A 27,906-nucleotide genomic window follows, 5' to 3' on the forward strand; every position below is an offset into this window, starting at 1 on the left:
CACATAATTAATATAGCGTAAACCTCTCTTTTTGAGGAAATTGGGTCTGCTATTAGATTTATAACTGGAAACCTCGATCAAAACGATACGAAAAGATATGACGATGTGATATTACTTCTTTCAACTAATCAAAACAAATTCAAAACGTTACTTAAAAAACAAATCACCTTACTACAAAAATAAATTGATAAGTTTGAGAGAAATTCCCAAGTACTCGCCGATAATCAATTATTAATTCTTAACGCCCCTATAACAAAAATGCAGAAAATGATAAGAATCTTACCCTGGAAGAGATAGAAACATATGATTATTTTACAATTCAAACTATTGTATTTCAAATTATCACTAGTTTTCAATTAATCTATGATCTACTCAAACAAATAGAAGTTGCTGTTATTTTCTGTAAATTAAATGACTTTCATAATTCCATAGCTGATCCAATTGAATTGCTTTCAGAAATTGTAATAATCGAGCCAATTTTAGAAAATAGAATATTATTTGAGAAGTCTATTAAAATTAAGAGCTACAGCAGAATTGACAAAAAGGTATTCATTCTAGAGATACCAATAGTTAACTTAAGCGATTACAGTTATTATCTATTATCTATTCTTTGCCTACACCCTCTTCCCATTCCTATAAAACAATAATTCCGCATTCAAAATACCTGCTACCCTCTAAGCACGAATATGCATTTTTGAATACCAGATGCCAAGAAGTATCAGTAGAAGAGTTCCTCTGTGAAGATATCCAACCAATCCAGAAAACTTCCCTTGCGAAATTGAATTCCTCGAATATTCAAGAAACACCACCAAATTCCAACTAAGATAACCCAACCGCAAATTCGAAAAGTGAAGAGAAATCAGTGGATAGTTATATTACCCGATAATATCAGAGCAATACAAAGTGCGGTAAAATAACAAACAATATTCTTCTTCAAAGAAGTTATTTACTAGAACTTAGCAACCACTGTAAAGTGCAAATTCAAGACATTCGAAGACCAATCTAAATTAAAAAATGTTGAAATTCCACGATTAGCATTTGATCGCTTGGATCATGACATTCTTCTGACCAAGCTATCCAACATTGGTTTAACTGATACATTTACCAACTTTTTTATGTCATACCTCACGGATAGAAAACTCACAGTTACTTACAATGGTTTCAACTCCATAGAAATTAACGCATCTTTTGGAGTGCCTCAGGGCTGAGTACTTGGGCCACTATTGTTTTTAATATTTATAAATGACATTGTCTGCGACATCAAAGATCTTGGTATTACATTTGATAGTTAATTAAACTTTGTTGAGCATATTAACATTATTCTAGGTGGAGGCTTTAGGAACCTCGGTTTCATACTGAGTAACTCTAGGCAGTTTACCGAAATTAATACCGTACCTTCACTTTTTAATTTATTCATTTTTCCAAAACTAGAATATGCTTCTCTTATATGAGACCCAAGCAGCGTCGAATTAAGAAGTAGTGGGGCCTGGGGCTAAAATCAAACCGGGATCCTCTTAAGGAAATCAAAATCGGCTTGAACTCTTTTAAATGTAATATATTGTTTCAAATTAAAAATAAATTATAAGTAATAATAAATTCAAATCTTATTTCATAAACTATATAAAAATATTTTGTTAAAGACTTAAAATTAGTCGCAACGTTAATTTTTATCAATCTTTTAAAAATTATTTAAAAAAACTAATTTTGAAACAGAAGAGATCTAAAATCAAGAACTTATAAAACATGAAATTTTTATTTAATAAACTTCTTTCTCGATTTAGTTGTGGAAAAATTTTCAATTTTTTCACCAACATGCATATTCTGTAATAACTCATTTTTAATGTACAGCCTAGTTAATGGCGACAATCGCTCATCTAACATTGCAGGGCGATGTACATTTTTTATTCTCTGAGAACAAACTCTCTGGTTCGCAATTCACTATAGGTATCGTCATCGCCACGAGTAATCGGTAGGCTATATATACAGAGTGAGTTTTATGTATGGAATGCCTCAATTATCTCGGAAACGGCTTGTACGATTTTTATAAATGTTTGTGTACAAGGGCCGGTATTATGGTGGTATTTACATTGTAGTCAAATCTTTCCTTATTCCGGAAAACTTTGTTATTTGAATTTCAAATCCTTAAGAAATACTTATTATATTTCATCTAATGTTCCCTATGCCTAATATCTTTAATAATTTATATCCTAACCGAAACCCATAACAAGATCTACTGTCAGTAAATTAATCAAAAAGTTTAACGAAACTGGTTCAGTAAAAGATTTATCCAAATCAGGGCGCAGAAAAACTGCAACAACTGCAAACAAATATTTATACAAAAGAATTTATATAACTCTAAGCCATCAAAAATCTCAATTAATTAGGTAATTTTATACTTTCACGGTCCCCTCGTTTTTTGGCTCTAGAAAATCGAAAAATCATCCGATTTCCATAATTTTTTTTAAATCTTCGTTTTTACGGCGGATTTACGAAAAAAATATGGTAAATAACTCATTTTGAGATTTCATATATATATTGTAAATAAATTTTATTATTTTTATACATATTTTCTATTTGTACTTGACCATAATTTCAATCCCGACGATGAATACGAAAGTATTTTAAAGCTCGAATATATATTAAATAAAGTTAGTCTATTTTAGTGTTTCATTGCCACATTCCCAATAAGAAAACGCGTTCATATATATATATATATATATATATATATATATATATATATATATATATATATATATATATATATATTTAATAAGGGGATTAGGAATCTGCTCTCATCTAGGCTGATCAATATTGTGCCTAGATAGTGTCGGGTTGGCTATTGGCTGTTGTACTGCCGACCGACTAAACCCTTCTCCCTCATACGTGGATTCACCTGCTGAGAAGAGTGCTGGAACTACCGTTAAGTATTACTTCAGCATTCCGAGCGTTGCCTTACACTTATTTTAATCTGTGCTTACTTCTATCTTCTTCTTTTGTCTCTATTATTTTCTGGATCATAACCGATACTATGTTCCATTTTTTTTCATCCTGTAACATATGGTGTAAAATATTATCTGGAGTAAGTGTTTCTCCTACACATTGTTCAACTTCAATTCGCTGTGGGTTCCATTTTGCACATACGAAAAATGTGTGTTCCGCGTCATCCATTTGGCTACAGTACGTGCATTCCGTTGTATTACTGATTTTAAACCTGTGGAAGTATGCTTCAAAACAGACATGTCCTGTTAACATTTGACTAAGATAGTAGTTCACCTCTCCATGTTTTCTGTTTACCCACGTTCTAATATTTGGAATCAGTCTTCTAGTCCATTGTCCAGTTACTGCTTGTTCCCATTTGTCCTGCCACCGATTTAATGTTTCAGTACGTATCTCTATCTTCTCATTCCTTTGTTTGCCTTTTGTTTTGTATCGTTCCTCAGCCTGCAGTTCTATAGGTATTATTTCTGAAATCACTAACAGCGCGTTTGTGGAGACTGTGCGGAAAGCACTACATACTCTCAAAGCTAACTTTCTTTGCACTTTTTGGCAAATATCCCTGTATTTGGTATATTTCAGCGTTTCATACCATACGGGAGACGCATATAACAAAATCGAGTGAGTTACTGCACATAATATTTTTCGTTTACTTGCTGTAGGCCCATTTTTTTGCGGCATTATTCTACTTAGGGACAAAGCAGATGCTTCTGCTTTCTTGCAGACGATTTCAATATGTTTTTTCATTGTAGCACCTGTGTCTAGGGTTACACCCAAATATTTAATTTGCGGTTTTGTAGTGATTTCGTTATTCAAGACTTCGATGGTGAGTCTTCTTGCTTCCTTTCGATCACCCAAAAGTACCGCCTCTGTTTTTTCAGGTGCAAGATCAAGTTTTTTCAAATGCATCCATTCAGCTATTCTTTGTATAGCGATGTTAGCTTCTACTACTACCTGTGTCTTTATCTTTCCTGTTACTACTACTGCAAGATCGTCAGCGTAGGCCACCAATTTTACGCTACTTGGCATATCCAGTTGCAACAAGTCGTCATAATATAAGTTCCAAAGGAGAGGGCCAAGTACCGAGCCCTGTGGGGCACCGCAGGTTACTTCCATAATGGTATTACCTACAAGTAGTGTCCGGTCCGTTAGATAACTTGTGATCATGCGCATTAGATATGGCGATATGTTTCGCTTTTTCAAGCTGTCAGCTATTCCTCTCCATGGTGCGGAGTTGAATGCATTTCTTACATCTAACGTTACTAGTAAGCATATCTTACGGTTTGCCCATGCCACATGTTTTGCTTCTTTTGCGATTTCTAGAACTCTAGCTAGTGCATCCACAGTGGAAATACCTTTCTGAAACCCAAACTGAGAGTTGCTAAAACCTCCTCTTGCTTCTATTTCTGCAAGTAATCTATTTTTGACGAGGTGTTCAAGAATTTTTCCCATGCAGTCCAGGAGACATAGTGGCCTGTATGACGTTTTTAAATCGTCCGTTTTTTTGGGCTTTTCTATTAGCACTAGTTTCGCCACTTTCCATATTTTGGGAAATTCCCCCGCATACAGTTGTCTGTTCATCACATCGAGGCACTTTTCTGGCAGGTATTTCACTACACACTTAGTTATCTCTGGTGATAGCTTATCTGGTCCAGCCGCCTTCTTTGGTTTTATTTTATTTGCCGCCGTTACAAGCTCTTCCTGTGTCCATGGTATTATATCCGTCCTCACCATGTCAATATGTGGCCAGGTGGTTATTTCATATTTTGGAAATAGTCCACTTGCTTCCTTAAGTATGATATCCTGTCAGATTTCTGTTTTCGGTCTTAGTAGAAATCTTTTTGTCACTATTTGGTAGTCTTTTCCCCAAACATCGTTTTGAACTTCCTCTATAACAGTTTTCCAGGAGTGTTTCTTCGTGTCTTTTATCATTTTTTTCAAGTAATTTCTTTTTTCTTTATATTCGGCTCTTGCTTTCTCTCTTTCTTCTTCTTCTTCTGTTTACACGTGTCATGTATCTCTTTTTACAAAGGCATTCTTTTCTGGCCTCACTGATCTGTGATGACCACCAGTATACTGGTTTTTTCTTTCCACTATAGTTGTATGTGGGCTGAAATGTGCGTTGACAAGCCTTTTTAATAGCCGCCATGAGACCTTGAGGGTTTAGGGTGCCTGTTTCTTCTCGTATTTTTTGTTTTATCTCAGATATGAAGTATTGGATTTTGTTTTCTTCTATTTTCCATCCTTTAATAATTTTTTCAGGAGCTACTTTTTGTGTTTCTAAAGACGGTATCTCAAAAAAGATGTAATTGTGATCAGACAATGTTTCTTGCCAACTCCCAAACATATATATATATAATATATATATATATATATATATATATATATATATATATATATATATATATATATATATATATTATATATATATATATATATATATATATATATATATATATATATATATATATATATATATATATAGTCCTAATAGTCCAAATGTCAAAATTATCAAAAATACTAATTTTATAATAGAAGAGACCTAAAATCAAGACCATCACATGTCCGTACCAGAACAGTTATTTATATCTTCATTTCGTATATACCCTGTTCTGGATATCAGGCACTATCTCCACTATGGCTTTGTATATTGTCATTTTTGTTTTAATGTTAATTTTTTCTGATCAAAGCAATGGGTTTAGTATTTACAGCTGTTTTTCCTTGTTGCATTTTATTTCTTATATCTTTTGTTGTTCCATCTTCTGAAATTATGCTTTCTATGTATTTGAATTGTCTACATCGTCTAACCCAATATATTTTGGAACTCCTTGTTGATTCCTACTGGCAGATATTCTGTTTTTGACATATTCATGTTCAAACCCCATTTTACATATTTGTCATCTGATTTTCTCAGCATATAATCTGCATTGTCCTCGTCGCAAGCTATAACAACTTGGTCGCCTGTGAGTTGCTAGGCACTTATCCTCTATCTCAATTCCCATTATTGTAATTCTAGTTCTTAAACTACTCAGAACTTCCTGAATTAATATTTTAAATAATATTGGTTTAAACTGCATCCTTGTCTTAAGCATAAAGAATATCAACATACTAATAATCTTATGCTTGTATATAGGGAAAACATCAAAGGTGATCCCGAATACCATTAATAAAATTTGGATGACACTTTTACCATCCAATATACATTCAGCTGAATTGCATATGATGTTCAAATCAAAGTTATTTTTATAAATAAGACCAGCATAGACTTTGAAAAGGATATATTCAGATATAAAAACATAATATTAAAGCATACTTTTAACATGTAAATTGCATTAAGTTAAAAGACAGGATTTTATAATATCAATCTGTTGGATTTTGAACCACTATGAGAATAAACTCTTTATCTGGAGCTACCATTATTTCATGCTTTTTTGATCTAATTCTTAAAAAGGTCAAGTCATTTGATGGATCCAAATCTCTAACTACACTTCTGGCTTTATCTGCCAATGAACTTATTAAGCCTGCATACTGAACTGTTGTTGTGTTATCCAAAGTTGTTTTTATCGGAACTCCTAAAATCACATAATCAGTAATTAACTTAGTTTACTCTAGAATAAATTTTCTACCTTCTGAATTCACTACTATAGTTCCTACAATTCCTTTGTGGGATTGTATTCTTTTCATAGTTTCTTCTACTTCTTGTGCCTAAAATGAGAACATATTTAGTATTTTTAAGAATAAATCTATAGATAAACTCACCATTTTTGGTAAATTGTTTTTTAATGAATACTAAATATACTTATTAAAATAAAAACCGAAATGTCAAATTTGACAATACAAGTGTTGACTCATAAAATGAATCTTCTTCTTTTTCCTAGTATATTATAGATTTCGAAAACTATGACCCTCGATTAAATAGATCATCTATCAGCTGATTGAGAATCTTAAGGATACAATCAAACGGTGCGAAATGGACGTGCGTTACAACTATTGCGGAACGGAGAGAGTCACATCGTTCAGCGTTCAATTTGTATTTTGATATTTGGTGTATTATTTGTGTTATGAATAATGAGTGCTAACATATAAAAATACCAATTGCAGTCAGAGCTGATCTACAAATAAAAATCTGACTTTAGAAGAATATAATAAGTATCATATGAATAACCCATGCAATTAATGTAAGTTTTTAGGTGAAATTCATATTTTTATATGAATATAATTTTGAAAAATGAATCTATTATTTTTTCCTTCCAATAGTTTTCTAGTTTCTCTTCTCTTTAATTTTGTTGTTTTCCAATTAACTAAATTTAGGTTTTTGACGCACATATTATGGTCACAGGATAGCGGAATTGGAATGGGATGCGTCAAAATTATTAAAAAAAACATCTACAATGAAGAAATGATCTTCAATACATCTAATGTGAATAAGAAATAATGGTTGTATAAGATATGACGCACATTTCGCTCCGCACTTAATTTGGTCCATGTGAACATAGTGTGCTAGCAACGTCTGATTGAGCCCTAAACCAGAACGAGACTTTGATCATAGTTTCAGAAGGTGTTGTTCAATTTTAGGTGGAAATTTTAAATGTAAAACATGATCTACAAAAACTTTTGAGACATAAATTTTTCCATATGTTAATTTTTCCTTGATATTTATTCTATCCTTCCAGATGTTTAATAACAGTTATTGAGCGAATTATCAACTCACACAGATTTTGTAACAATATTTATTGGCAATAAGCTATTTTTCTACTGAAATACCAAAAAGTATAAAAACGTCGAGCCTCTCATTACGCCACTCATGAAAACTAATCATAGATAATTGTATAATGGAAATTATTCATTTTTAAAGTTCTCAAAAAAAATTGAAAGGACCTGTCGGCTGACCTCATTTACCTAGCAGAGTAGAAAGGATCCTATCCATGATATAAAGACTACAAGGTGTGCTATTGCGCACCAGCTGGGAAGAAGCCAATGAGAATTTGCTCCCAAAACGTCGCGCCAATTTAGGAGCGAATTCTCATTGGCTCCTGAGAGATGCGTAGAACGAGTCGAAAATGATCCCTCAGGAAGAACACACCTTGATCCTATCCATAGATAAAAAATATACAGATTTAATTCTATCCACAAACCACTTATTTACGGTGCATTCCACTAAGCACTCACGACAATTACGTTCACGCCTACGATCTTTACCGTTAAACTTGGTTCAGAGCATAATAATCGTAAACCCAAGTGGAATGAATTACAAGGCCTTTTGAGCGTTGAGATAAATATTAACGAATTGTAAAACAGAAAAAGTAAAGCGAAAGCTTGTAGTGGTTATGTTATAATTTGTAAGTGATTGAATATTTTAGTGGAGTGCTTAACTGATTTTCATTAAAGTATAATCAAATATTTCCTGGGACGATAGTAAAATATTTGGTGGTGCGTTACAAGAATGCTTCAAAAATACTTATATCTTACACCACGTTAAATAATGAGATAGATTCTCATGGTTGCAATATGCGTTGCTCAAGTTTAAAAAATTCCGCTAATTCTTCCAAGCTCACTTCGACCCACCTTTTGACAAGAGTCGTCGTGAACGTTAGCCATGACGTCATGAGTGACATTAAATTGATAAGTTTCCGAACAATCAGATTATGATCGGTAAGCACACAGAACATACCTTACGGTGTATTATGTGGGTAAACCCGACCTCGCTCATGCTAATTTGATTTATATATTTCAAAGTTCGGATTGGGGTCAAAGTCTTACATTCATCAATAGTTCGTTCCTGTAGAAGTAACTGCTGAAGTTATTTTTAGGAAGTTTGTTTACATGTTTTAGTAAGAATGGCTTTAATCTCAGCAAATAATATTAAAAATCAAGTATTATATGGATTAATTAAACAACAAAGAAGTAAGTCGACCCTATAGGCTTCAATTGAATTTCATATTTGTATTTAGTAATAACTTGTCACTATTTTGTTTATAGATATTACACGATTTTTTTCACTTGGAGTCTACAATAACCAGAAAAAAACTTTAACTCCCAAAAATGGTCAAAATATAGTTTTAGTTGATGGTGTTAGAACCCCATTTTTATTATCTGGAACTGATTATGCAAAATTAATGCCACATGAATTGGCTAAACAAGCTTTAAGGTAATGATAATAATGAGGTAATTACAGGTGTCGTCTGGCAAACTACTGCAAAGATTTGTAAATTATTTATAAATAAACACACAGGTCATGCCATGTAATTCTTAAGTGATTGGACAGCTTCATTATTCCCTACTTTCGAATTTCTAATGGAATTTAGTCAGATAATGTATGTATGTTAATTCCACTTCTTTTGGAAAGTTGAGGATGTGGGATGGCTGTAGCTGCCAGAGATCTTCGTCTTCTATTTCATACACTTCCAGGTGTGGTGCTCTGGAATTCCATAGTGGTTCACACTTCAATAGAATATGGATAGAGATTTTGTCCTCTGTGCAACAAAATCTGCACCCCGCAATATCTGCTAAGTCTAGCGCCTAACTTAGGTTGATACATTCAGCAGATTGTCTCTTGTTATAGTTTTCCAGGGGAGTCTTTGCTTAAACAGACAATAGAAATTAAAATCAGTATATCCTGGCTTTTCAGATGCTACCTTTCTGTTAGTGTTTTTCTATATTATATATAATGACCTTCAAAAAGGGTGTGTTTCAATGATGAAAACTTTGAACAAACTGTGATGTAGTGGTTTTATGAAGCCCAAGAGGGAGCTAGTGGTATAGACAAAATCTTGAAAACGAGGAAGAGGAAGCTGCTAGTGGGAACAGGGATTTGAAAATTGGAATGTCAGAAAGAGAACAGTTAGCATAGTTATGAAGAAACCTACTAATTACATGTATGATAGAAACAGGCTTAGATGGTGCCGAACAGAATTTAGTTCAATAGAAAACTTAATATTGTAATGAAAATTCCAATTCTAAATAATCTTTGCAAAGAAGCCATGCCACTTTTAATTTGGAATTTGTTATTTTCGGAGGACTTAAATAAGCCTCGGATATGAAAAAGTTACAAATAATGTAAGAAAATGTGATCCAAAAATACAAAAGCCTGAAACTATAGCTTACTACAACGGCAATAAAGGTGGAGTGGACACAATGGACGAAAAACAGTGTTGTTTTGTATTTTTGGCATTTCCATTTTCATTTATTTTTTACCAATCCTCTTAAAACAATGATACTGTTAGAGAAAAATTTTCACTTGCGATAAAACAAGGAAATCAATTAGTGGAGGAACATAGCACTTGACGTGAGGAATAACATAAGAAAAATACTGTGTATACCACAACTAAATCCATATTCTAGAATTCCTCTATGAAATACATAAACCATGTTCCAAATGCCCAAGAGCTGTTTGTGGATTGACCAGGAATGTTTGTCGAAAGTACAGGCTCACGATGCTCAAAACTCCCATCTGATTCATACATTCATTTAAACATGAAAATTGGCAGTTGATGAGAAGACAGTTTTTTTGCTAAATACAATTAATTCATTGTTTCTATGGTTTTTATATTGTAATGTGTATCTAGAGGCAGTTTAAGAGATTTATGTTAATTTTCTGTTCAAATCAATGAAAATTCTTATGTTTTATTAATTATACTACTTTACAGAAAAAAAAATATAAGTTTCTATTAAAAATTGAATTTTTTTCAAAAATTTTGCTATTTTCTTAGCCATCAACATTAGTAGTCTCTCAGGTACCACCTTTCTTCTATGTACTGAAAATCCCACCTTTCTGGTAATATTTGGAATATTAGAAACTCTGTCATGTGTACTTTATTAACATAGTTGATATAAATAATGCTATAAAACATAAAAGATAACTTTTCCAGAATACCTTTTAAAGTGTGTGTAATTACAGTGGTATACTTACTAAGACTGGAGTATCGAAAGACGTTATTGACTATGTTATTTATGGTACTGTTATGCAAGAAGTGAGAACCTCCAACATTGCAAGAGAAGCAGCTCTTGCAGCTGGATATAGTGATAAAACTCCAGCACATACTGTAACAATGGCTTGCATTTCTTCAAATGTGGCTATGACATCAGGTATTTATAGTTTATAAATTATATTAACATAATGAATTACTAAATTGATAGGTATTACTGTCTCTCAAATTCTATAATTCAAGCAGTGAGAGGTCATCAAACTTTTTTGCTAGAGAATTCAATGCCACAAAAATTATTATGTTGCTCCCCTATTCCTAAAATTTCTGTCAATTGTAATTCTACATTGTAAGTTTGAATATCATGTCAATAGTAAAAGGTGTTTATTGTATTCAGGTTTTTGTAAAATTTAAAATCACTAAAACTACAATTTGGTGAATTGGAAACTAAAAATCGTCCTAATACTGTTTTATAGATAATCCTTGAACATACTTATTTTAATAGACTTGTATACTTTTAAGTATAGGGTGTTTCCGCATAAGAGATCCGACACAGAGCAGCAGCATATAGGGGAGCCCAAAATATGACGATGTGGAGTAATTTAATTCTATACCAAGTTGCATCGCTGAGAAGTTATAGGGCCTCAAAATTGGGTCAATAATTAAAAAAAAAATTAATTTCTCTAACTATAACTTAATACCAAATTTGATACACTAGATTGTTAAGGGTTTTAAGTAATAATAAGAAAAAGATGATCAAATATTTCTGGGAGATGAATTAGGAGAGACATAATCTTAAAATTTCACAGAAGTTTGTTCATATCAATTGATTTGAACAATTTAATTTCTATACCATGGATAATTTAATTCTAAAACTTTTTTATTCTTGTATTTTCCATAAAACTTCGTAATTTTCAAGGAAAAGTCCATTAACCAGACATGTCTTTAACAATATTATTTAAAAATAGTCAAGACTCAGCTATGATTTTATACATCAAATAATTTGACAATTTGCCGTTCGGTTGTTGTAATAATTAAATAATATCTTCTCTTAGACACAATTTATTCTTAGCCGAAAATTATCATTTTTGATTGCATTTATTTCCTTGTCCAATCCACCTATTTGGATATTGGCAGTTTAAAAAATTGTCATAATTTTCTTCTCTTAGATACAATTTATTCTTTGCCGAAAATTATCATTTTTGATTGCATTTATTTCCTTGTTCAATCCACCTATTTGGATATTGGCGGTGTAAAAAGTCTCTTATATTGGTATTAAAATGAGGTGGTGCATCATTATGCATAAACCAAATTTCCAATCTCTATTATAATGGCAAAACCACAAACAAAACTGGAAGAGAATTTTGGAGGAATTCTAAAAAGTTTTGAAAGTTAGCTGGTTTCGTGAAATAACTGGTCCAATCAAACATCTAATTAAATAGGATTAATAATGTATATTTTCCTGTTAACTATTTTTGTTAGAACAATGGTTGATTATTGTTTTCTATAATTGTAGAATAAATAAAGTCAAAGTTACATCATCGTGACAGTTGTGTTTAATAAATTATGAAAAACTAAATAAATAACCTTGTATTATATTATGTATATATAGTTATATAAAATTATTATGGAATAAAAGTATACATCTAATACCTCATTGAGTATTTCTAAAAACTGGGAAATAGACTATAAGAAACTTTCCATACCATAAATGTTTGTGAACTTTTCAGCTATTGGCCTAATTAATAGTGGAATTTATGAAACCATAGTATGTGGTGGAGTTGAGTTTATGTCTGACATTCCCATCAGACACAGCAGAAAAATGAGAAACCTATTGCTAACGGCTAATAAAGCAAAAACATTGCAAAAAAAACTTGCTTTGTTGGCTAGTATCCGTCCAGATTATTTTGTACCAGATTTACCGTCAATCGCCGAATTTTCATCTGGTGAAACAATGGGACATTCCGCTGATAGGTAAGTAAGCTGATAGTAAAAAAAACGGGCAATGCAATGTTTTATACTATACTAATTCATTTCAGGCTAGCTGCTGCTTTTGGTGCTACCAGAAAAGAACAGGATGATTTTGCATTAAGATCTCATACAAAAGCTCAAGAAGCAGCAAACAAAGGTTGGCTAACTGATATTATTCCATTCCAACTTCCCGGAGTTGCTAAAACTGTTGAAAAAGATAATGGTATTCGTGTTTCTTCTCCCGAAAAACTAGCTACTCTTAAGCCAGCTTTTATCAAACCACATGGAACTATAACTGCAGCCAATGCTTCATTTTTAGTAAGTTTTTTTCGGGCTTCCATTAATTGAACTCAAGCTATACTAAAACACACTTATTTAATTAATGACATTAATTATATTGTTTGTAAAAAATGCAGTCTTATGAAGGTTTAAATATGATGTGTATAATCAGAGATTTATCTTCCTGATAAGCAGATTTTCAAAAGAAAGTATATTTGTTTATTAATTCAAATCATCTGGCTGCTGAATATCAAATAGAATTAACTGAATAAATGAGAACATTTTAATGCCTTGTGTATAAACTTTAGTTCAAACTTTTGATGAACTAAAACTATTCTTTTAAAATGTGAAAAATTAAGTTTTGTGATTTAATAGTTTTATTTTATGTGAATATATCATATTATATAACGATAGTAAAATTGATAGTTTGATAATATTAATTTGATCAAATCTCAATGAGAAAATTATCCCTCCATGTTTCAAAATATCAAAATTTTGATTATAAAGCCATTTGGTACGGTGAGAGATTATTATCCCAAAAATTTTGGTATATCTAATTGCATTGAGGAAATATATTACCACCTTACAATTTTTGTATTTTTTATTGTTTAATACAAAAATTAAAAATAAAATCAAAAATGGGATGAAAAAAGTATTTTATTCTTCGTGATATCCATTGAGGCAGTGCTTGTAAAGAGCAATATTGCAGGTTTGTCATTTTACTTCTTTTTTCTTTGATTTTTGTGATACACTCTGCGAATCTTTTGAATGTTGTAATTTTTTTAGATAAATGTACTCCAGATAACTCCTTTCATAGTTTAATATCCCCTCTTTCATCTCAAGGTAAATGTGGCAATCAACTCATTAGTCAACAAAGAACAATATTTGACATTGGTTTTTTGTGTTTCCATTGTTTGTATAAAATGTAGCTATCGACAATTGCACAATAAACAAAAGCCTTTCTTAGAAATTGTCATTATAAAAAAAGTTACGAAAAAAGGTGAACATACAAAAATACAAAAAAGTACCCGGCATATCTGCCAAAGTTTAGCTTCTATAACATATTAGAACAGGACCGGCTTCACGGTCAATATCAGAATATAAGAAAGGGCCTTGCATTGAAAAGACTATTTGAAAATATGCTTCAATTTTTTTTAGACTGATGGTGCTTCTGCTTGTATAATAACGACTGAATCAAAAGCAAAAGAATTGGGTCTGAAACCAAAAGCCTATTTAAGGAACTTTTTGTATGTTTCTCAAGACCCTATTGATCAGCTCCTCCTTGGTCCTGCTTATGGTACACCACAAATATTGGAAAAAGCAGGTTTGACACCTAAAGAAATTGATGTATGGGAATTCCATGAAGCATTTGCAGTAAGTTACTTATTATTATTCAAAAGTTTTTTAGTTCTAAATTATTAGGAAATTTTTTGATTGAAAACTTTTTAATTTTTTGTTTTTTCATTAATTTTACTGTTCAACTAGGGCCAAATTTTAGCCAATTTAAAAGCATTGGACAGTGATTGGTTTGCCCAAAATTTCATGAACAGAAAATCTAAAGTTGGAGCTCCGGATATTAACAAATTTAATAATTGGGGAGGATCTCTATCAATTGGACACCCTTTTGCTGCTACAGGTGTTAGATTAGCAATGCACACTGCTAATAGATTAGTCAGAGAGGATGGGCATTTTGGTTTAGTCGCTGCATGTGCAGCTGGAGGACAAGTAAGTAATGATATTTAGAATAGTTAATCTATAATCAAGCTTTACCTTCAAAATAGACCAAAGACTTTCCAGATACACACAATTAAGAGGAATGTTTCTAAAACATTATGTGGTAAATAAAAACCAAAGGTGTCTCCACTACCTCTGATGCAGATTTTATTTAAGGATATATTTGATCTTTTGTTTATTTATGTGTAGTCCATTTCATTTTTCTTTCTTTTCAGTAGTATAAGTAGATTCTTTTCCATTCTAATGAAGTTCTACATCATCTTCATAGGAAAGGATTTGTGTTTTGTTGTTGTTAATCATCTTCTGAGTTTTGATGCTACTATTTTTCAGGATAATTATTAGTAAAAGTTTGAAGAACACTATTGGTTGTGGGTCGCTTGCTTTAAACCTCTTTTTATTTTAATATTTTCCGAGAGGCTTCCTTCAACAACTTCATTATTGCTGTTATTCCTTTTTACCAAATGTAAAATTTTCTCAAGTATTCTGATAGTTGCTAGCGCCTAGAACAAATGTTTTCTGCTTATTGAATCACACACTTGCTTGAAATCCACAAAGGTTTAATCCTTGGTCCTATTTATTGTTCTAACTTGCTTTCAGAATGAACATTTAATCACTAGTTGGCCGACACCCTTATAATCCACGCTTTCTGTCTTATTCCCCTTTTTATATACTGGGTAAATTATAAAATTATTGCCTTATCCCATTTGGTTTGTATGTTATAATCAAATTAAATATTAGCTCCTTCAAGGGTTCGCCACTATACTTTAAAACCTCTATTGGAATCCCATTCCTACCGGCAATTTCACCATTCTTCATATTATTTATTACTTCCTCTACTTCTGCTTTCGATGGTATTTCCTCTACCAAGACTGGTTCATTAATTGTCTTCTCTTCTTCAAACTTGTCTTCCTTGCTCCCTCCTCCCTCTAGTTTTTATTCTATTCTCCTTATGAGTGAGCTGTCTTTGATTCTGTAATATTTCAGTCCGATCGTGTTTGGTATCTTATTTCTTTTTGTCACTTGATAAAAATTTCTTATATCTTTGTTTATATAATGTTTAGTTTTCTCAGTTTGTATTCCAGATGCATTCATTTCCTCTTTCTATATAGTCTTTGCTTTCTTTCTGTTTAATTCGTCCTTTGGGTCTTTCAACATTCTCTGTCTTGCTTGATTTCTTCCTTCTAATGCCCATTTGCAGGCTTCAGCAAACCATTATTTTTATAACCCTACTTCTCCGATCTTCCTAGTTCTTACTGTGTCATATCCTTCATTGTTTTCTCAATCTCTGTCCACTCCATCTCGATATCCTCCGATGTTTGTTTGTTTTTCAGATTTGTGGTCATTGCATATTCAAATTTTTTTCGCCGCAACTTCATATATAATAAGATGAGACTCTACATCAATTTTCTAATAGGGTAGGACAGCTTATTTTCAAATCGAACCATTTTAATTTAACACCTTCATGCTTCCAATTAGGTGAGCATCCACCATAATCTCCAGATTCGATCCCCATCGATTATCTGCAGTTTTTGAAACTTGAAGAATATTTGTGTTTAAAACATTTTTCTTAGGATGTTAAAGTCATATGCTGTAAAATAGTGGTTTGCAGAATTTCAACATTTTTTTTGAGACTCAATAGAAATGCTTGTAAGTTGGTCAGTGGCTTAATAAAGGGATCAGCCCTCGTTTATGAATTTGGTATTATGTACAGCACTATCTAAACAAAAGAGTTTTATGTGAACAGTTTGTATAATTTTATATTTTTTTAGGGAGTAGCCATGATATTAGAAAGACATCCAGATGCAAATCCCAACTAATTTCGACAACACTGGATTATAAACAACTTACTTCTATTTAAATAATATATAGAAAAAGGGCGTTCATATTTTTATATAATATTAGTTATCTATACAATAGGTTATTTGTTATATATTTTTAGATGCATAAGAATATATTAATTATATATTTATACTACTCGTGTAAGAAATCAAAGTGAATAATTGTTTCAATTAAAAACGATATTTTTGTTGACTCATTTAGTTTAATCGCTATAGGCAAGTTATCAAAAGTATAACCCTAACTGTAACAAACATCAATGCAAAACTGCAGTCTAGATTAAAATGATTGACTACCATTTATTAATTTTTATAGATTTAATTGCCACTCTGATTCTCTCTTGTCCTTTCTAGTAGTCAGGGGAATTTTGGAAATCACAATCAGAAAATAGTAAGGAACTAAAACGTGCGATGGAAAAAGAGATAAAATAAAGATATTAAAAAACAAAAATGAACATGAAAGATGATATAATAATCGTACCACAAAAGACGAAATGCCAGGATATATTAATGGAGGCAAAATATTTGTAAAAAGAGGAAAAATTTAATACTATGGATGAAGGGACTGATAATAAGGGTAACATCCAGGAAAAGTACAAATTAAAGAAATAAAAGAGGAAAAATTGAAGAAAAAAATAAAGATAGGAACATGAAATATCAGATGTACATATGAAGAGGGGGCTCTAAAAAATCTGATAAAAATGATGAAAAAATATCAAATTGATGTTATGGCAGTTAAGGAAACAAAACAAAAAAATACGGACCAAATAATGGTAGATGAATACACCTGTTTTTAGCAGTGCAGGTCAAAACAGGTAATTGGGAACGGGATTTATGATAAGCACCGTTTTTAAAGAGTGGATTATAGATTTTGAACCAGTATCGGATAGGCTATGCAAAATAAAATTGCAAGAAAAATATGAAAACATGACATATTCTTAATGCTCCAGCAAGCCTTATAATTTGTCAATACCCATGGATAACATTTGAATGACATTAGAAAAACTATTGATGGATACACACAAAGTAGTTGACGAATGCATCAAGACAGAAGGTAATTAAATGAAGGGTTCAAAAATTTGAATGTACTTGGATGAAGTAAACAATTAAAATAAGTAATACTCAGAGTTGAGATATTTGCAGTACTGAATACTTGTACTCTCAGTATTTTACCCACACAAAATTTACTGGATACTGCTGTTTGTTGGAACTAAAAGTATTTATAATATACTGAAAGTAATTTATTTACTCTAAGTAATTTGATCTACTTCCAGTACTTTGAACAAGTAGTCAGTGGTTGGTTTTAGTTTACAATTATCAGTTCCCTGAGTACAATAATAGCTTAGCGGGCAATAAATTTCCGAAAAATAGGAGTGCGAATTTATAACGGGTCTGGTATGGACTTTCGGAAATTAATCGCCTATGAACCTATAATTATTGTCCTTCATTGCCTAAGCCATCCCCCAGTCTCTAAACGGTTTATTCACAGTAATTTTGTTTAGGTTGAATATACAGTATAGCACATTCATTTCTAAGTAGTTTATATACCTAGCTATAGAAGCAAGTTTTAAATTAAAAACATAACACAGAAAAAAGTACGTAATATTTATAGACTATAAATTATAGATTTTTGTGATTAAAGATGGTAATACTCGTGTACTTCACTGTATTATGCTATGCAGTAAAAACATGGAATTTATCATATTTTTGTTTTAAAGTCGGATCAAAGGGTCGCCAAAAATTCCTTTTTAGCTTTTCTTTAATATCCCAAGTTTCTTCCATGTGTGTCATTATTCACTTTAAGTAATATATGTACTGGAAGTAGTGTTACAGTACTTGGAGTACATTTATTTACTCTAATATAGGTACTTATATTATATACTTTAAGTACTTTTAACACTACTTGACGTAAATGAATGAATTCAAAGTACTATAAGTACCTATATTAGAGTAAATATATATATATATATATATATATATATATATATATATATATATATATATATATATATATATACATAAGTACTTCAATGAATAGTTACTTAGAACTGGGTACTTGAATTTTTAATTTGAAGTAAAATTACTTATTACTCCAAGTACTTTTTGAAAGTACTTATTACTAGGGAAAAAATCATTTTTAAGGCTATTAGTACTGGTTACTGGGAGTACTCTTTCTTAGTACTTTAACAACTCTGGTAATGCTTCAATTTATTTTTTGCTGTTAATTTTATTAAATCAAGATAATTTCATTATCCTGTACCTAAACCTTTTATTGTTTACCAGATTTATGAAAAAAATTAGTCCTCAAACAACTAACATAAATCTTATCAAAAGGTGAGGCAGGTCCAATCACATCTCACTTAAGTAGGGGAGGAGTCGAAATTAAATAGAAACACATATATAATTTTATATTTGAAAAAACAATATATTGTATATAGTTTCCACTTGAAATAACTATAGTTTGGCAAAAACGTTAATAGTCTTAATATTTAGCTATAGGTTAACTTATAGTAAGTATTAAAAAAATTGATTTGGTTAAACAAATCTATTAAATAATGTTCAATCAATAATCCCATTCAGATAATTATGGAGGCAATTAGCTCTAACATTGAACAACACAAGAAAAGTCACTTTAAGCTCCTCTTTCTCTTATACATAACCACCATGTATAAACTGGTTGTCTGCCACATCGTGTCATAGAGAAAAGTGCATTAATATATCGGATTGTCCTTACGTACAAATATATCTATATTTCATTGTCAAAAAGATGAAATTATATAAGTAACTGAATTATTTTTTTTTAAATATAAATATTGAATAATTAATTGTCTTATTAATATTTGGTGTTACTAATGACAATATCTGCTCACTTTTAAATCACAATAAATTTTTTTTCCAGAAGAAAATTTATCATTTTTTTATATTTGATAAAAGTTAATCCTCATTGATTAGTACTTGCCCATCCAGTAGAACTCCCCATGTCTCTTATATGTAGTTTAACTGCAGCATCTAAAATATCTTTGATATCTTTACAACCTTGTAATGCTTTACTTAAAACTTTATCAAAATGATCTAAATGGAACCTCTGAGACATCTCCATTAGAACTATTTTTCCAGACATTGGAAGTGCTGCTACTGTTAATGTTGGCCCACCCATTATTTCTTCTTGATGAGAGATGTCCAGCATAGGTACATCATTATTTGCTAGACTTGCTGTGCAGGCACATACATACTCCTTCAGTGGAATCCCAGCATCTATTAAAGCTAAGGTAGCAGCATTTACACATGCTGGGTATATCCCCCCATCTGCATGAAGAACCTCTACATATACATCTATCTGACAAAAAGGATACAATTCACTTTTTATGGCAGCTTCCAATGTTTGTTGCAAATGCATAGATAATTCTGTTGATTTCCTATCTCCTCTAGGTCTTTTTTTACGATCTGTTGTAGAAAATACAGCCATACTGAATTGACAATTTATAACAGCATTATCATGTTGTGCTTTAGACCTTCCACCTTTCACCTAAAACGTTGATGTGTATAACTAAATTAGTAAATACATATTTTTTTGTAGCATCTTACTTCATGAGGTCCATACACAGCAGCTAACACTTTCGTTAAACCTTGTTCAATGTAAGCACTTCCGTCGGGTTTTGTAAATACTCCTAACTTACAACGTATTCTTCTAAGTTCATTAGCTCGTCGGCCATCTAAACGCAGACCAATTTTCGAAAGTAATTCTTTGTTTCTGCTCATTTCTATGTTTTATTATGAATTTTAGAATTAAGGTTATGTTGTTATACATGGGAAACTTCATATGAGTCGATGTGGTTGAACTATGGGTAGGTTACTGATCAGACGATTGCGGATCCCAGCACAGAATGAGATTTAGATCACAGTTTCCGAACGTCGCGTTGAATTTTCAGTGGAAATTTCAATATCAAAACATGATCTACAAAAACTTTTGATCTTAAATACTTTTTGCGCAATAATCCTTCCATGATATATATTTAGTTGTGTAATGGATTCAAGATTGTTTAATAATTGTTATTGAGCATTAGTTAATAATATACCCTCACACCAATTTTGCTGTAAAGTTTAAAGATTCTATTTTTATGCTAAAAAGCCAAAAAGTATAAAACCTATTAACTTCGTAAACCTATGACCCTAATTATGAAAATTAATAGTAGACGGCCATTTAAGAAGAATAAGTAAATTTGAAAGTTTAAAAAAATAGACAAATGAAGCATTCTGTCTGCCTGGTTAATTTCCGATCCTAATCGAGAATCGAGAGAAGTCTATGTAATACATTATCTGAAAAGAGCTACAATTGTGCTGGTTCCAACAAGAATACTTTAGCTTTGTTCGAGGGTCAATTTCGGTTTAGAGACCGATCGCATGCAAAATTGTCGACAACTTCACCTCCTCCTGAACGACAATTTTGAAAATGCGGTAACTAAACTAATTCGGATTTTGACTCGCGAATATAGCTTTTGGTTTCATATTCTAGTTGTCACTGTCAATAATTTGGCGCTAAACTTTTCTATTCTGTCATTTACTTGCTTCGATAACCCATTTGAGCGGGTGGTTAAGTTTGTTATAAAAATTTTAATATATTAAAATAATATCAAAATGTTTGAGGCACGTTTAGTGGAAAGTGCTACTTTTAAAAAGGTGTTAGATGCTATTAAAGATCTTCTGAATGAAGCCTCCTTCGATTGTTCTGAATCCGGTATTCAACTCCAAGCTATGGATAACTCTCACGTTTCTCTTGTTTCCTTAACTTTAAAATCTGATGGATTTGATAAATATAGATGTGATCGTAACATTACAATGGGAATGAATTTGGGAAGGTAAGAGACTTTTTGTTAAGAAAGTATTCTGAAAATGTTCATAAGTGCTGAATTTTAGAGTTTCCTTTTGTCTAAACATAATTGTTTCTGTCTAGTTTTTTTCCAAGAACTTGTAAGAATTTGGATGCAAATTGTATAAATTTGTTGATGTTTTGAATTGTCACTATTCTTTGTTCCACTTATGTAACCATTTGTACTATATAAATGTATCAACAGCAGTGGCGGATTTACCAGCAGGCTGAGTAGGCTGGAGCCTAGGGCGGCAAATTTAGTTCATAAATTTTTTATTTCGGTTTACAAATTTAAAAAAAAATTATACACACACAATACGTATTTCGAAAATTGGAGAGAAATTAAAATATTTAACAAAAATCGAAATATTCTTATATACAGTGTTAATTAATAAATTTCAACATCTCTGCATGAACAATTCCTAAACGCTTTACTAATTATACATTAATGATTATGAACTTTTACAATATTGCAATAGTGATTCGATATTATAATTGAAATTTAGTAATTTTTACATATATTCTTCACTGATAACTGCTATAATGTTTTCTCCATGTACCTAATAATTGTGAGATCTGCTTACCCAATTCAATTTTCGGTAAGAGTGTCTGGCTGAATGGATAGCACAAGTGCAGCTCTATAGGGTTACTACGTGTCACGTGAGCCGAAGTGGGCTCCTGATGTATACATACGTTGCATCGAGGCATTGGGTTCGAGAGTAAGTGAGACAGATATAGTGTGGCTATACCAACGAGGAATTCACGTCTTCTATTTAGTTCAAAATCAGGAGAAAAGTCACTTTTGATGTTTGCGCCCTGCAATTTGTAACACTATATTAATGTTAATATTTGAGGGAACCCATATTTCTAGTTGTGTACTATAATTTCTTGAAGTGTTTCGTGGATTGTGTGAATAATTTTATACTATAACATTTCTGGTGAGTACAATAAAAATTTATATTGAATAAATAATTCTATTGATTATGATGATTCATTCGTAACAAAAAAATTTATTGAACTTGATAAGCAAATCTGTAAAACTTTTAATTTAATATTGTTTTGTTTCAGTTTTTCAATCAAAAATTGTTAGAATAAGTGATGAATGAAAGCAACTTAGTGGAGCTGTGTACAAGAAAAGAGCAAAAATTAAAAGATAAGAGCAAAAAGAAATCATCCATGACAGGCAGTAAAATTTACAATTTTTTTAAAACTGAAAGTAAAAGCAGTGTTTTGAGCCCCAAAGGTTCAAACATATCTTTTGATACAACACAATCTAAAGAAGATGTGACAACCGTTGCCCATTCAACATTCTAATTTTGAAAAAACAGATCTTCATGTTTTTGATAGAGAGGCAAAAGAGGAATCTTCTATAAGCCTCACAATTGAAGATATGTATCAGAATCAGACGTCATGTACAAGTAACGTGGAAATACAATCAACCACAAGTCTAAACAAAGATTTAACGATAACCTGCGAGAAGTTATTGCAAGGTACGGTTTTGATCAAGACAAATATTGTGACATCTCTAAAAGTGAAATAATATTTTCTGATCAGCGTCGTTTTCTGCCAGTTAGTATTTTCCAAAGAAAAATGAGAAATAATGAAGTGAAAGACAGAAATTGGCTAGCTTATTCTGAAAGTAAAAAATCTGTGTATTGTGGACCCTGTTTGGCATTTGGTCCATTAAAGTGTAGTACTCATTTTGAGAACAGAGGATTCAATGACTGGAAAAATGCAGAACATCGAGTAGCTCAACATGAAAATTCTGTATGTTATAAATCTAGTATCCTTAGTTTGAGAGATAGGAATAAAATTGATGACCAACTCGATAATCTACTGCAGGTCCAGATTGATGAAGAATTTACTTACTGGAGAAATGTTCTGATGAGAGATGTAGTCGTTGTGAAGTGACTGTGTTCAAGGGGTCTTTCTTTTAGAGGAAAAAATGAAAAGTTTGGAGATCCACATAATGGAAATTATTGTATGATTTTAGAACTATTAGCAGAATTTGATCCTTTTTTAGCTCGTCATATTGAATGATTTGGCAATCAAGGATCAGGAAGTACCAGTTACTTATCAAAGACCATTTGCGATGACTTCATTCTCTTAATGGGTGATAAAGTCTTGAAACAGATTAGAGATGAGATAAAAAAGGTGAAATATTTCTCCCTCATTATTGATTCAATACCAGATATAGCCCCATATAGACCAACTTATGCTTGTCATTAGATACGTTTTAGACTCAGGTAAACCCTGTGAAAGATTTCTTACGTTTTTGCCGTAAGTGGGACATAAAGCTGAAGAAATGTTTTCTGCCATTACTTCCGAACTCGAAACACTGGGTATAAATATTGAAGACTGCCGAGGACAATCATATGAATATGTCTTGCATGTACAATGGCTTGCAAGCAATAATTCGTGACCAAGCCCCTTTCGCTTTTTTTGTGCCATGTTCTGCCCATTCTTTGAATTTAATGGCATCTGTGGCTGCTGAATCGTCTACAGAAGCGTGTCGCTTTTTCATGTTGCTACAGGAAATCTACTTTTTTTTTGTGAACGCTGGCAAAAATTAATGACTGAAATCGGAAAAGGAAAAAGTGTTAAAAAACCAGTTTTTTACAAAAAATGTATCCTAATGATTTAGAAACAGACTTAGTTCAGGAATTACTACACTTTCAAAGCTACCTTTCGTCTGAAAGAATTTCAATAAAACCAATTTCTGGATCATTTATAAGTCTATTTTCATTCCTGTGAGAACAGAATCTAAGAAACATTTATCCAAACTTGGATATAGCACTTGGTATGACTCTTTGTACACCAGCGGCAAATTGTTCAGGTGAAAGAAACTTCTCTTGCTTGAAGAGAGTAAAGAACTACCTACGATCGACTTTAAGTCAAGAAGAGTTGAACGCTTTACCTCCTTGTGCATAGAGTCAGAGCTAATGGACAAGATTTCGTTCGACGATATAATAAATGATTTTGCAAATTGGAAGTCTCGCAAAAAAGTATTGTAATGCTTTTATAATTTAACTTAAATTATAATGCTAACAAATAATTAAGAAAAGATATATTTATTGTATTGTTTTTAAACTGTGAGTGTAATAATAAATGTTAATCAACGTTCGCCAAATGTATGTTTTTTACATAAGCTTAATTCATATTATGTAAGAATTGTATAGTTTTAAGACATACCTTACCTAACTTTAAAAGTGGTATATGATTGAGATATTTTTTACTTAAAATAATGTTTTTTGATAATTCTTTGCTGTAAAAATAATCAAGGATCTAACACGGTACCATAGTTCTCAATAATAATAACTATATGGGAAAAGTTGATGTAATGGAGCACAAATTATAAAATTGGAATTTTATTGATAGAAAATTGATATAATTGTGGACTAAGATATCAAAATTTAGAGGCGGCAAAAATTGAATAGCCTACGGGCCGGGCCGCAAATCTACAAATCCGCCACTGATGAACAGTCAACTTTGCCCTGTAATATAAAGTTTTCAAAAATTGAATCATTTTTTGAGTAATAAATAAAAACATGAATATTTGATATTTATCAGTTATATCACAAAAGTAAGATTACTAGAAATTGAATTGGATTTTCAAATTGTCTGTAATTTCTTATATACAGTGTGAGTAGGAAGGAGCGCACCAAACTCTAGGAGTGTATTATACACGTGAAAATAATGTAAAAAAACTTATATGTTCTTATCCGATTTTCATTTATTTTGAAGTTATAGCATATTAACAAATAAACAAATTATCACATAAATAATTTCTTAATCATAGCGTTCTTTCAATAAATGTTCAAAAATACCACCATTGACTTTTTCTGCTTCATCTACGAAGAGCGTTTATTGCTTTTCCAATTTTCATTTCTTTTTTTTTTTTGTAAAAAATTAGGTAGTTGTCTCCTGTGAGACGATTCTCCAAAATGAAAGGGCCAATTAAATAACTGTCAACCATACCACACCACACGTTTACAGAAAACCGATGTGGAAAATTGTTTTTTACTGTTGCGTGGGGAGTTTCGTTCGACCATACATGATAGTTAGGAGTATTATTAATGCGCCTTCATCTGTAAAGAGTATACTCGATACAACACTATGATTATTATTTATCCACCGACAAAACTGCATTTAGTTAGCGTAATCCTCTGGTTGTAGGTGCTGCACTCTCTGTACGTGATAAGTATATAAGCCTTGTTTGTGGAGTTTGTTTATCACCCCTTTTTTGTGGAAATCCCAATTGAGTGACAATTCTTCGTGAGCTAGTAGTTGCATCTTCTTCTACTAGATGCAGGATATTTTTTACTTCTACCAAACCTTGTCGAGTAGCGCATTCAGATCATATGTTAGCACTGGAAAGCTTACCAGTCTCGCACAATTTGTTCAAAACTCTAATAAAAACGTTTTTATCAGGATATCTTTGATGTGGAAAACAGTAGCAGCTGTAGCATTTCCATTACAGAAACCATAAACAAACACCATATTTGCATATTCTAAATTTGAATAAGTATCTGGCATTTTGCAACACTAACAATCACATAAATTCGAAATTAAACGTTCAGTTACTGTTCACTGTACACTGACAGTTCATAAAAACGTTAGAATTATCAAATGCCTTTGAGCCTCGAACATGGCATACTTTGATAATGTTAAAATTCAGATATCAAGTGGAAAGCTAGATGAGCATTTTCAATTACTCCATAACTTGAAAACAAATGAAAATCGGATAAGAACATATGAGTATCTTTGCATTATTTTCACGTGTATAATACACTCCTAGAGTTTGGTACGCTCCTCCCGACTCACCCTGTATTATTAATATGAAATTGATTTTATATATAAAATGTAAACTAATTATTGTAGATCAATCCAATTTTTAAGCCTTATTAAGAACATAACACTAAGTACTTATGATGCATGTTATGAGCTTGATTGATTAGGTGGGACTTGATCATTTCATCTAATTGCTTTTTATTTGTAGTATGTCAAAAATCTTCAAATGCTCCAGTAATGATGATACTGTAACCATCAAAGCTCAAGATGATGCAGATACAGTGACCTTCATGTTTGAATCCAAAAAACGAGAAAAAATATCTGATTATGAAATGAAATTAATGAATCTCGATCAGGAACATCTAGGCATTCCAGAAACTGATTTTTCTTGTGTAATAAGAATGCCTGCTGGTGAGTTTGCACGAATTGTGAAAGACCTTTCACAATTTGGAGAATCTATTGTCATATCTTGTACAAAAGAAGGAGTCAAATTTTCAACATCTGGAGATATTGGAAGTGCTAATGTTAAAATTGCCCAGACAAGTAACTTTGAGAAAGAGGAAGAATCTGTTGCTATAGAAATGCAAGAACCTGTTACCCTTACTTTTGCTTGTCAATATTTGAACTCTTTTACAAAGGCAACACCACTTTCCAATGTTGTTCAACTTTCCATGTCAGATAATGTACCTCTCGTTGTAGAATACCAAATACCAGAATTGGGTCATTTAAGGTACTATTTGGCTCCTAAAATTGAGGAAGATGAAAATTAATTTTAATTGATCTCACACATTAATTATAAGTGCCTTTTGATGTAAGTACTATACACCTGTCAGATTAACATTTATAAAGATGAATTGTCAAGTGTATTTAACAATAGATTAGTTGTTTTTAATAATGTTTGTTTCAGTATTCCACAAATAAAATCATCTATTATTCCCAACGGTATTTCATGGTTAATAACATTTGATACACTATGGCTTCATTCTGTTTAATTTTTTAAGTTTATATTTTCACATATTTCACTCTTCTTATTCCAAATTATTTTGTTTGTAATTTATATATTCTTGTTGCCAAATATTACTAGATGACTCAATTGAATAAATAGCTGACATCTAGATCAAAGACTCCAAATACACACCCTTAAGGTTACTTTATCAATACATGTTGTAAAAAAATCTGTAGATGCCTCTAGCACTTGATATTAATTTTTTATTCCAGTTTCAGTCAGATAAAAATTGAGGTTTCTACTACTTTAAGTCTTTATTAAAATTTTATTTGATACAGACAATTTGCTTATCATGAATATTAAAATAAAAATAAAATGAAAATAGGAACCTGTTTTAACAAGAAAGATGAATTTTTCTTTAGCTTTTACATCTCAAAAATATCTTCGTCGATCGTCGGTGCTGCAGGTTTTCTGCAGTTTCCCTGCAATCTGGTGAACCAGTTCTCCAGCCAAATGGCTGACGATGGGGAATAATGCCCGCCCACCCCCTTTTAAATTTAAAATTAG

At 31.6% G+C, this 27,906-nt stretch overlaps 4 protein-coding genes across 4 annotated transcripts; 2 read left to right on the plus strand and 2 right to left on the minus strand.

The window, feature by feature from the left end:
• Window positions 1-6,256: 6,256 nt before the first annotated feature.
• On the minus strand, window positions 6,257-6,916 carry LOC130442523 (dynein light chain roadblock-type 2). Its single transcript, XM_056776689.1, has 3 exons — window positions 6,754-6,916; window positions 6,621-6,699; window positions 6,257-6,566 (listed from the first exon to the last, which is right to left on the minus strand). Exons 1-3 carry the CDS (start codon window positions 6,754-6,756, stop codon window positions 6,355-6,357), a joined length of 294 nt encoding a protein of 97 aa, XP_056632667.1. The 5' UTR covers window positions 6,757-6,916; the 3' UTR covers window positions 6,257-6,354.
• A 1,718-nt stretch (window positions 6,917-8,634) lies between these two features.
• On the plus strand, window positions 8,635-16,931 carry LOC130442524 (trifunctional enzyme subunit beta, mitochondrial). The gene is made up of 8 exons (XM_056776690.1): window positions 8,635-8,898; window positions 8,974-9,142; window positions 10,892-11,079; window positions 12,647-12,890; window positions 12,956-13,205; window positions 14,325-14,540; window positions 14,652-14,891; window positions 16,670-16,931. Exons 1-8 carry the CDS (start codon window positions 8,832-8,834, stop codon window positions 16,715-16,717), a joined length of 1,422 nt encoding a protein of 473 aa, XP_056632668.1. The 5' UTR covers window positions 8,635-8,831; the 3' UTR covers window positions 16,718-16,931.
• Window positions 16,932-18,854: 1,923 nt separating this feature from the next.
• Window positions 18,855-20,575, minus strand: LOC130442525 (exosome complex component RRP41). The gene is made up of 2 exons (XM_056776691.1): window positions 20,321-20,575; window positions 18,855-20,261 (listed from the first exon to the last, which is right to left on the minus strand). Exons 1-2 carry the CDS (start codon window positions 20,492-20,494, stop codon window positions 19,677-19,679), a joined length of 759 nt encoding a protein of 252 aa, XP_056632669.1. The 5' UTR covers window positions 20,495-20,575; the 3' UTR covers window positions 18,855-19,676.
• A 454-nt stretch (window positions 20,576-21,029) lies between these two features.
• Window positions 21,030-27,288, plus strand: LOC130442526 (proliferating cell nuclear antigen). The gene is made up of 2 exons (XM_056776692.1): window positions 21,030-21,591; window positions 26,602-27,288. The coding sequence occupies exons 1-2, from the start codon at window positions 21,371-21,373 to the stop codon at window positions 27,161-27,163; spliced, it is 783 nt and encodes a 260-aa protein (XP_056632670.1). The 5' UTR covers window positions 21,030-21,370; the 3' UTR covers window positions 27,164-27,288.
• Window positions 27,289-27,906: the final 618 nt, after the last annotated feature.

This window comes from Diorhabda sublineata, chromosome 4 (assembly GCF_026230105.1).
Source record: "Diorhabda sublineata isolate icDioSubl1.1 chromosome 4, icDioSubl1.1, whole genome shotgun sequence".
NCBI classification, from domain to species: domain Eukaryota; kingdom Metazoa; phylum Arthropoda; class Insecta; order Coleoptera; family Chrysomelidae; genus Diorhabda; species Diorhabda sublineata.

What these genes read in the sequence shown, in the direction of transcription:
- LOC130442523 (XM_056776689.1), bottom strand. An exon ending in TATAGTAGTGAATTCAGAAG is followed by an intron (nt 6,567 to 6,620) that starts GTAGAAAATTTA and finishes ATGTGATTTTAG; the next exon opens with GAGTTCCGATAAAAACAACT.
- LOC130442524 (XM_056776690.1), top strand. Translation starts at nt 8,832, where the DNA reads ATGGCTTTAATCTCAGCAAATAATATTAAAAATCAAGTATTATATGGA. An exon ending in TTGGCTAAACAAGCTTTAAG is followed by an intron (nt 9,143 to 10,891) that starts GTAATGATAATA and finishes GTGTAATTACAG; the next exon opens with TGGTATACTTACTAAGACTG. An exon ending in CATGTGCAGCTGGAGGACAA is followed by an intron (nt 14,892 to 16,669) that starts GTAAGTAATGAT and finishes ATATTTTTTTAG; the next exon opens with GGAGTAGCCATGATATTAGA.
- LOC130442525 (XM_056776691.1), bottom strand. Translation starts at nt 20,494, where the DNA reads ATGAGCAGAAACAAAGAATTACTTTCGAAAATTGGTCTGCGTTTAGAT. An exon ending in CTGTGTATGGACCTCATGAA is followed by an intron (nt 20,262 to 20,320) that starts GTAAGATGCTAC and finishes TCAACGTTTTAG; the next exon opens with GTGAAAGGTGGAAGGTCTAA.
- LOC130442526 (XM_056776692.1), top strand. Translation starts at nt 21,371, where the DNA reads ATGTTTGAGGCACGTTTAGTGGAAAGTGCTACTTTTAAAAAGGTGTTA. An exon ending in ATGGGAATGAATTTGGGAAG is followed by an intron (nt 21,592 to 26,601) that starts GTAAGAGACTTT and finishes TTTTATTTGTAG; the next exon opens with TATGTCAAAAATCTTCAAAT.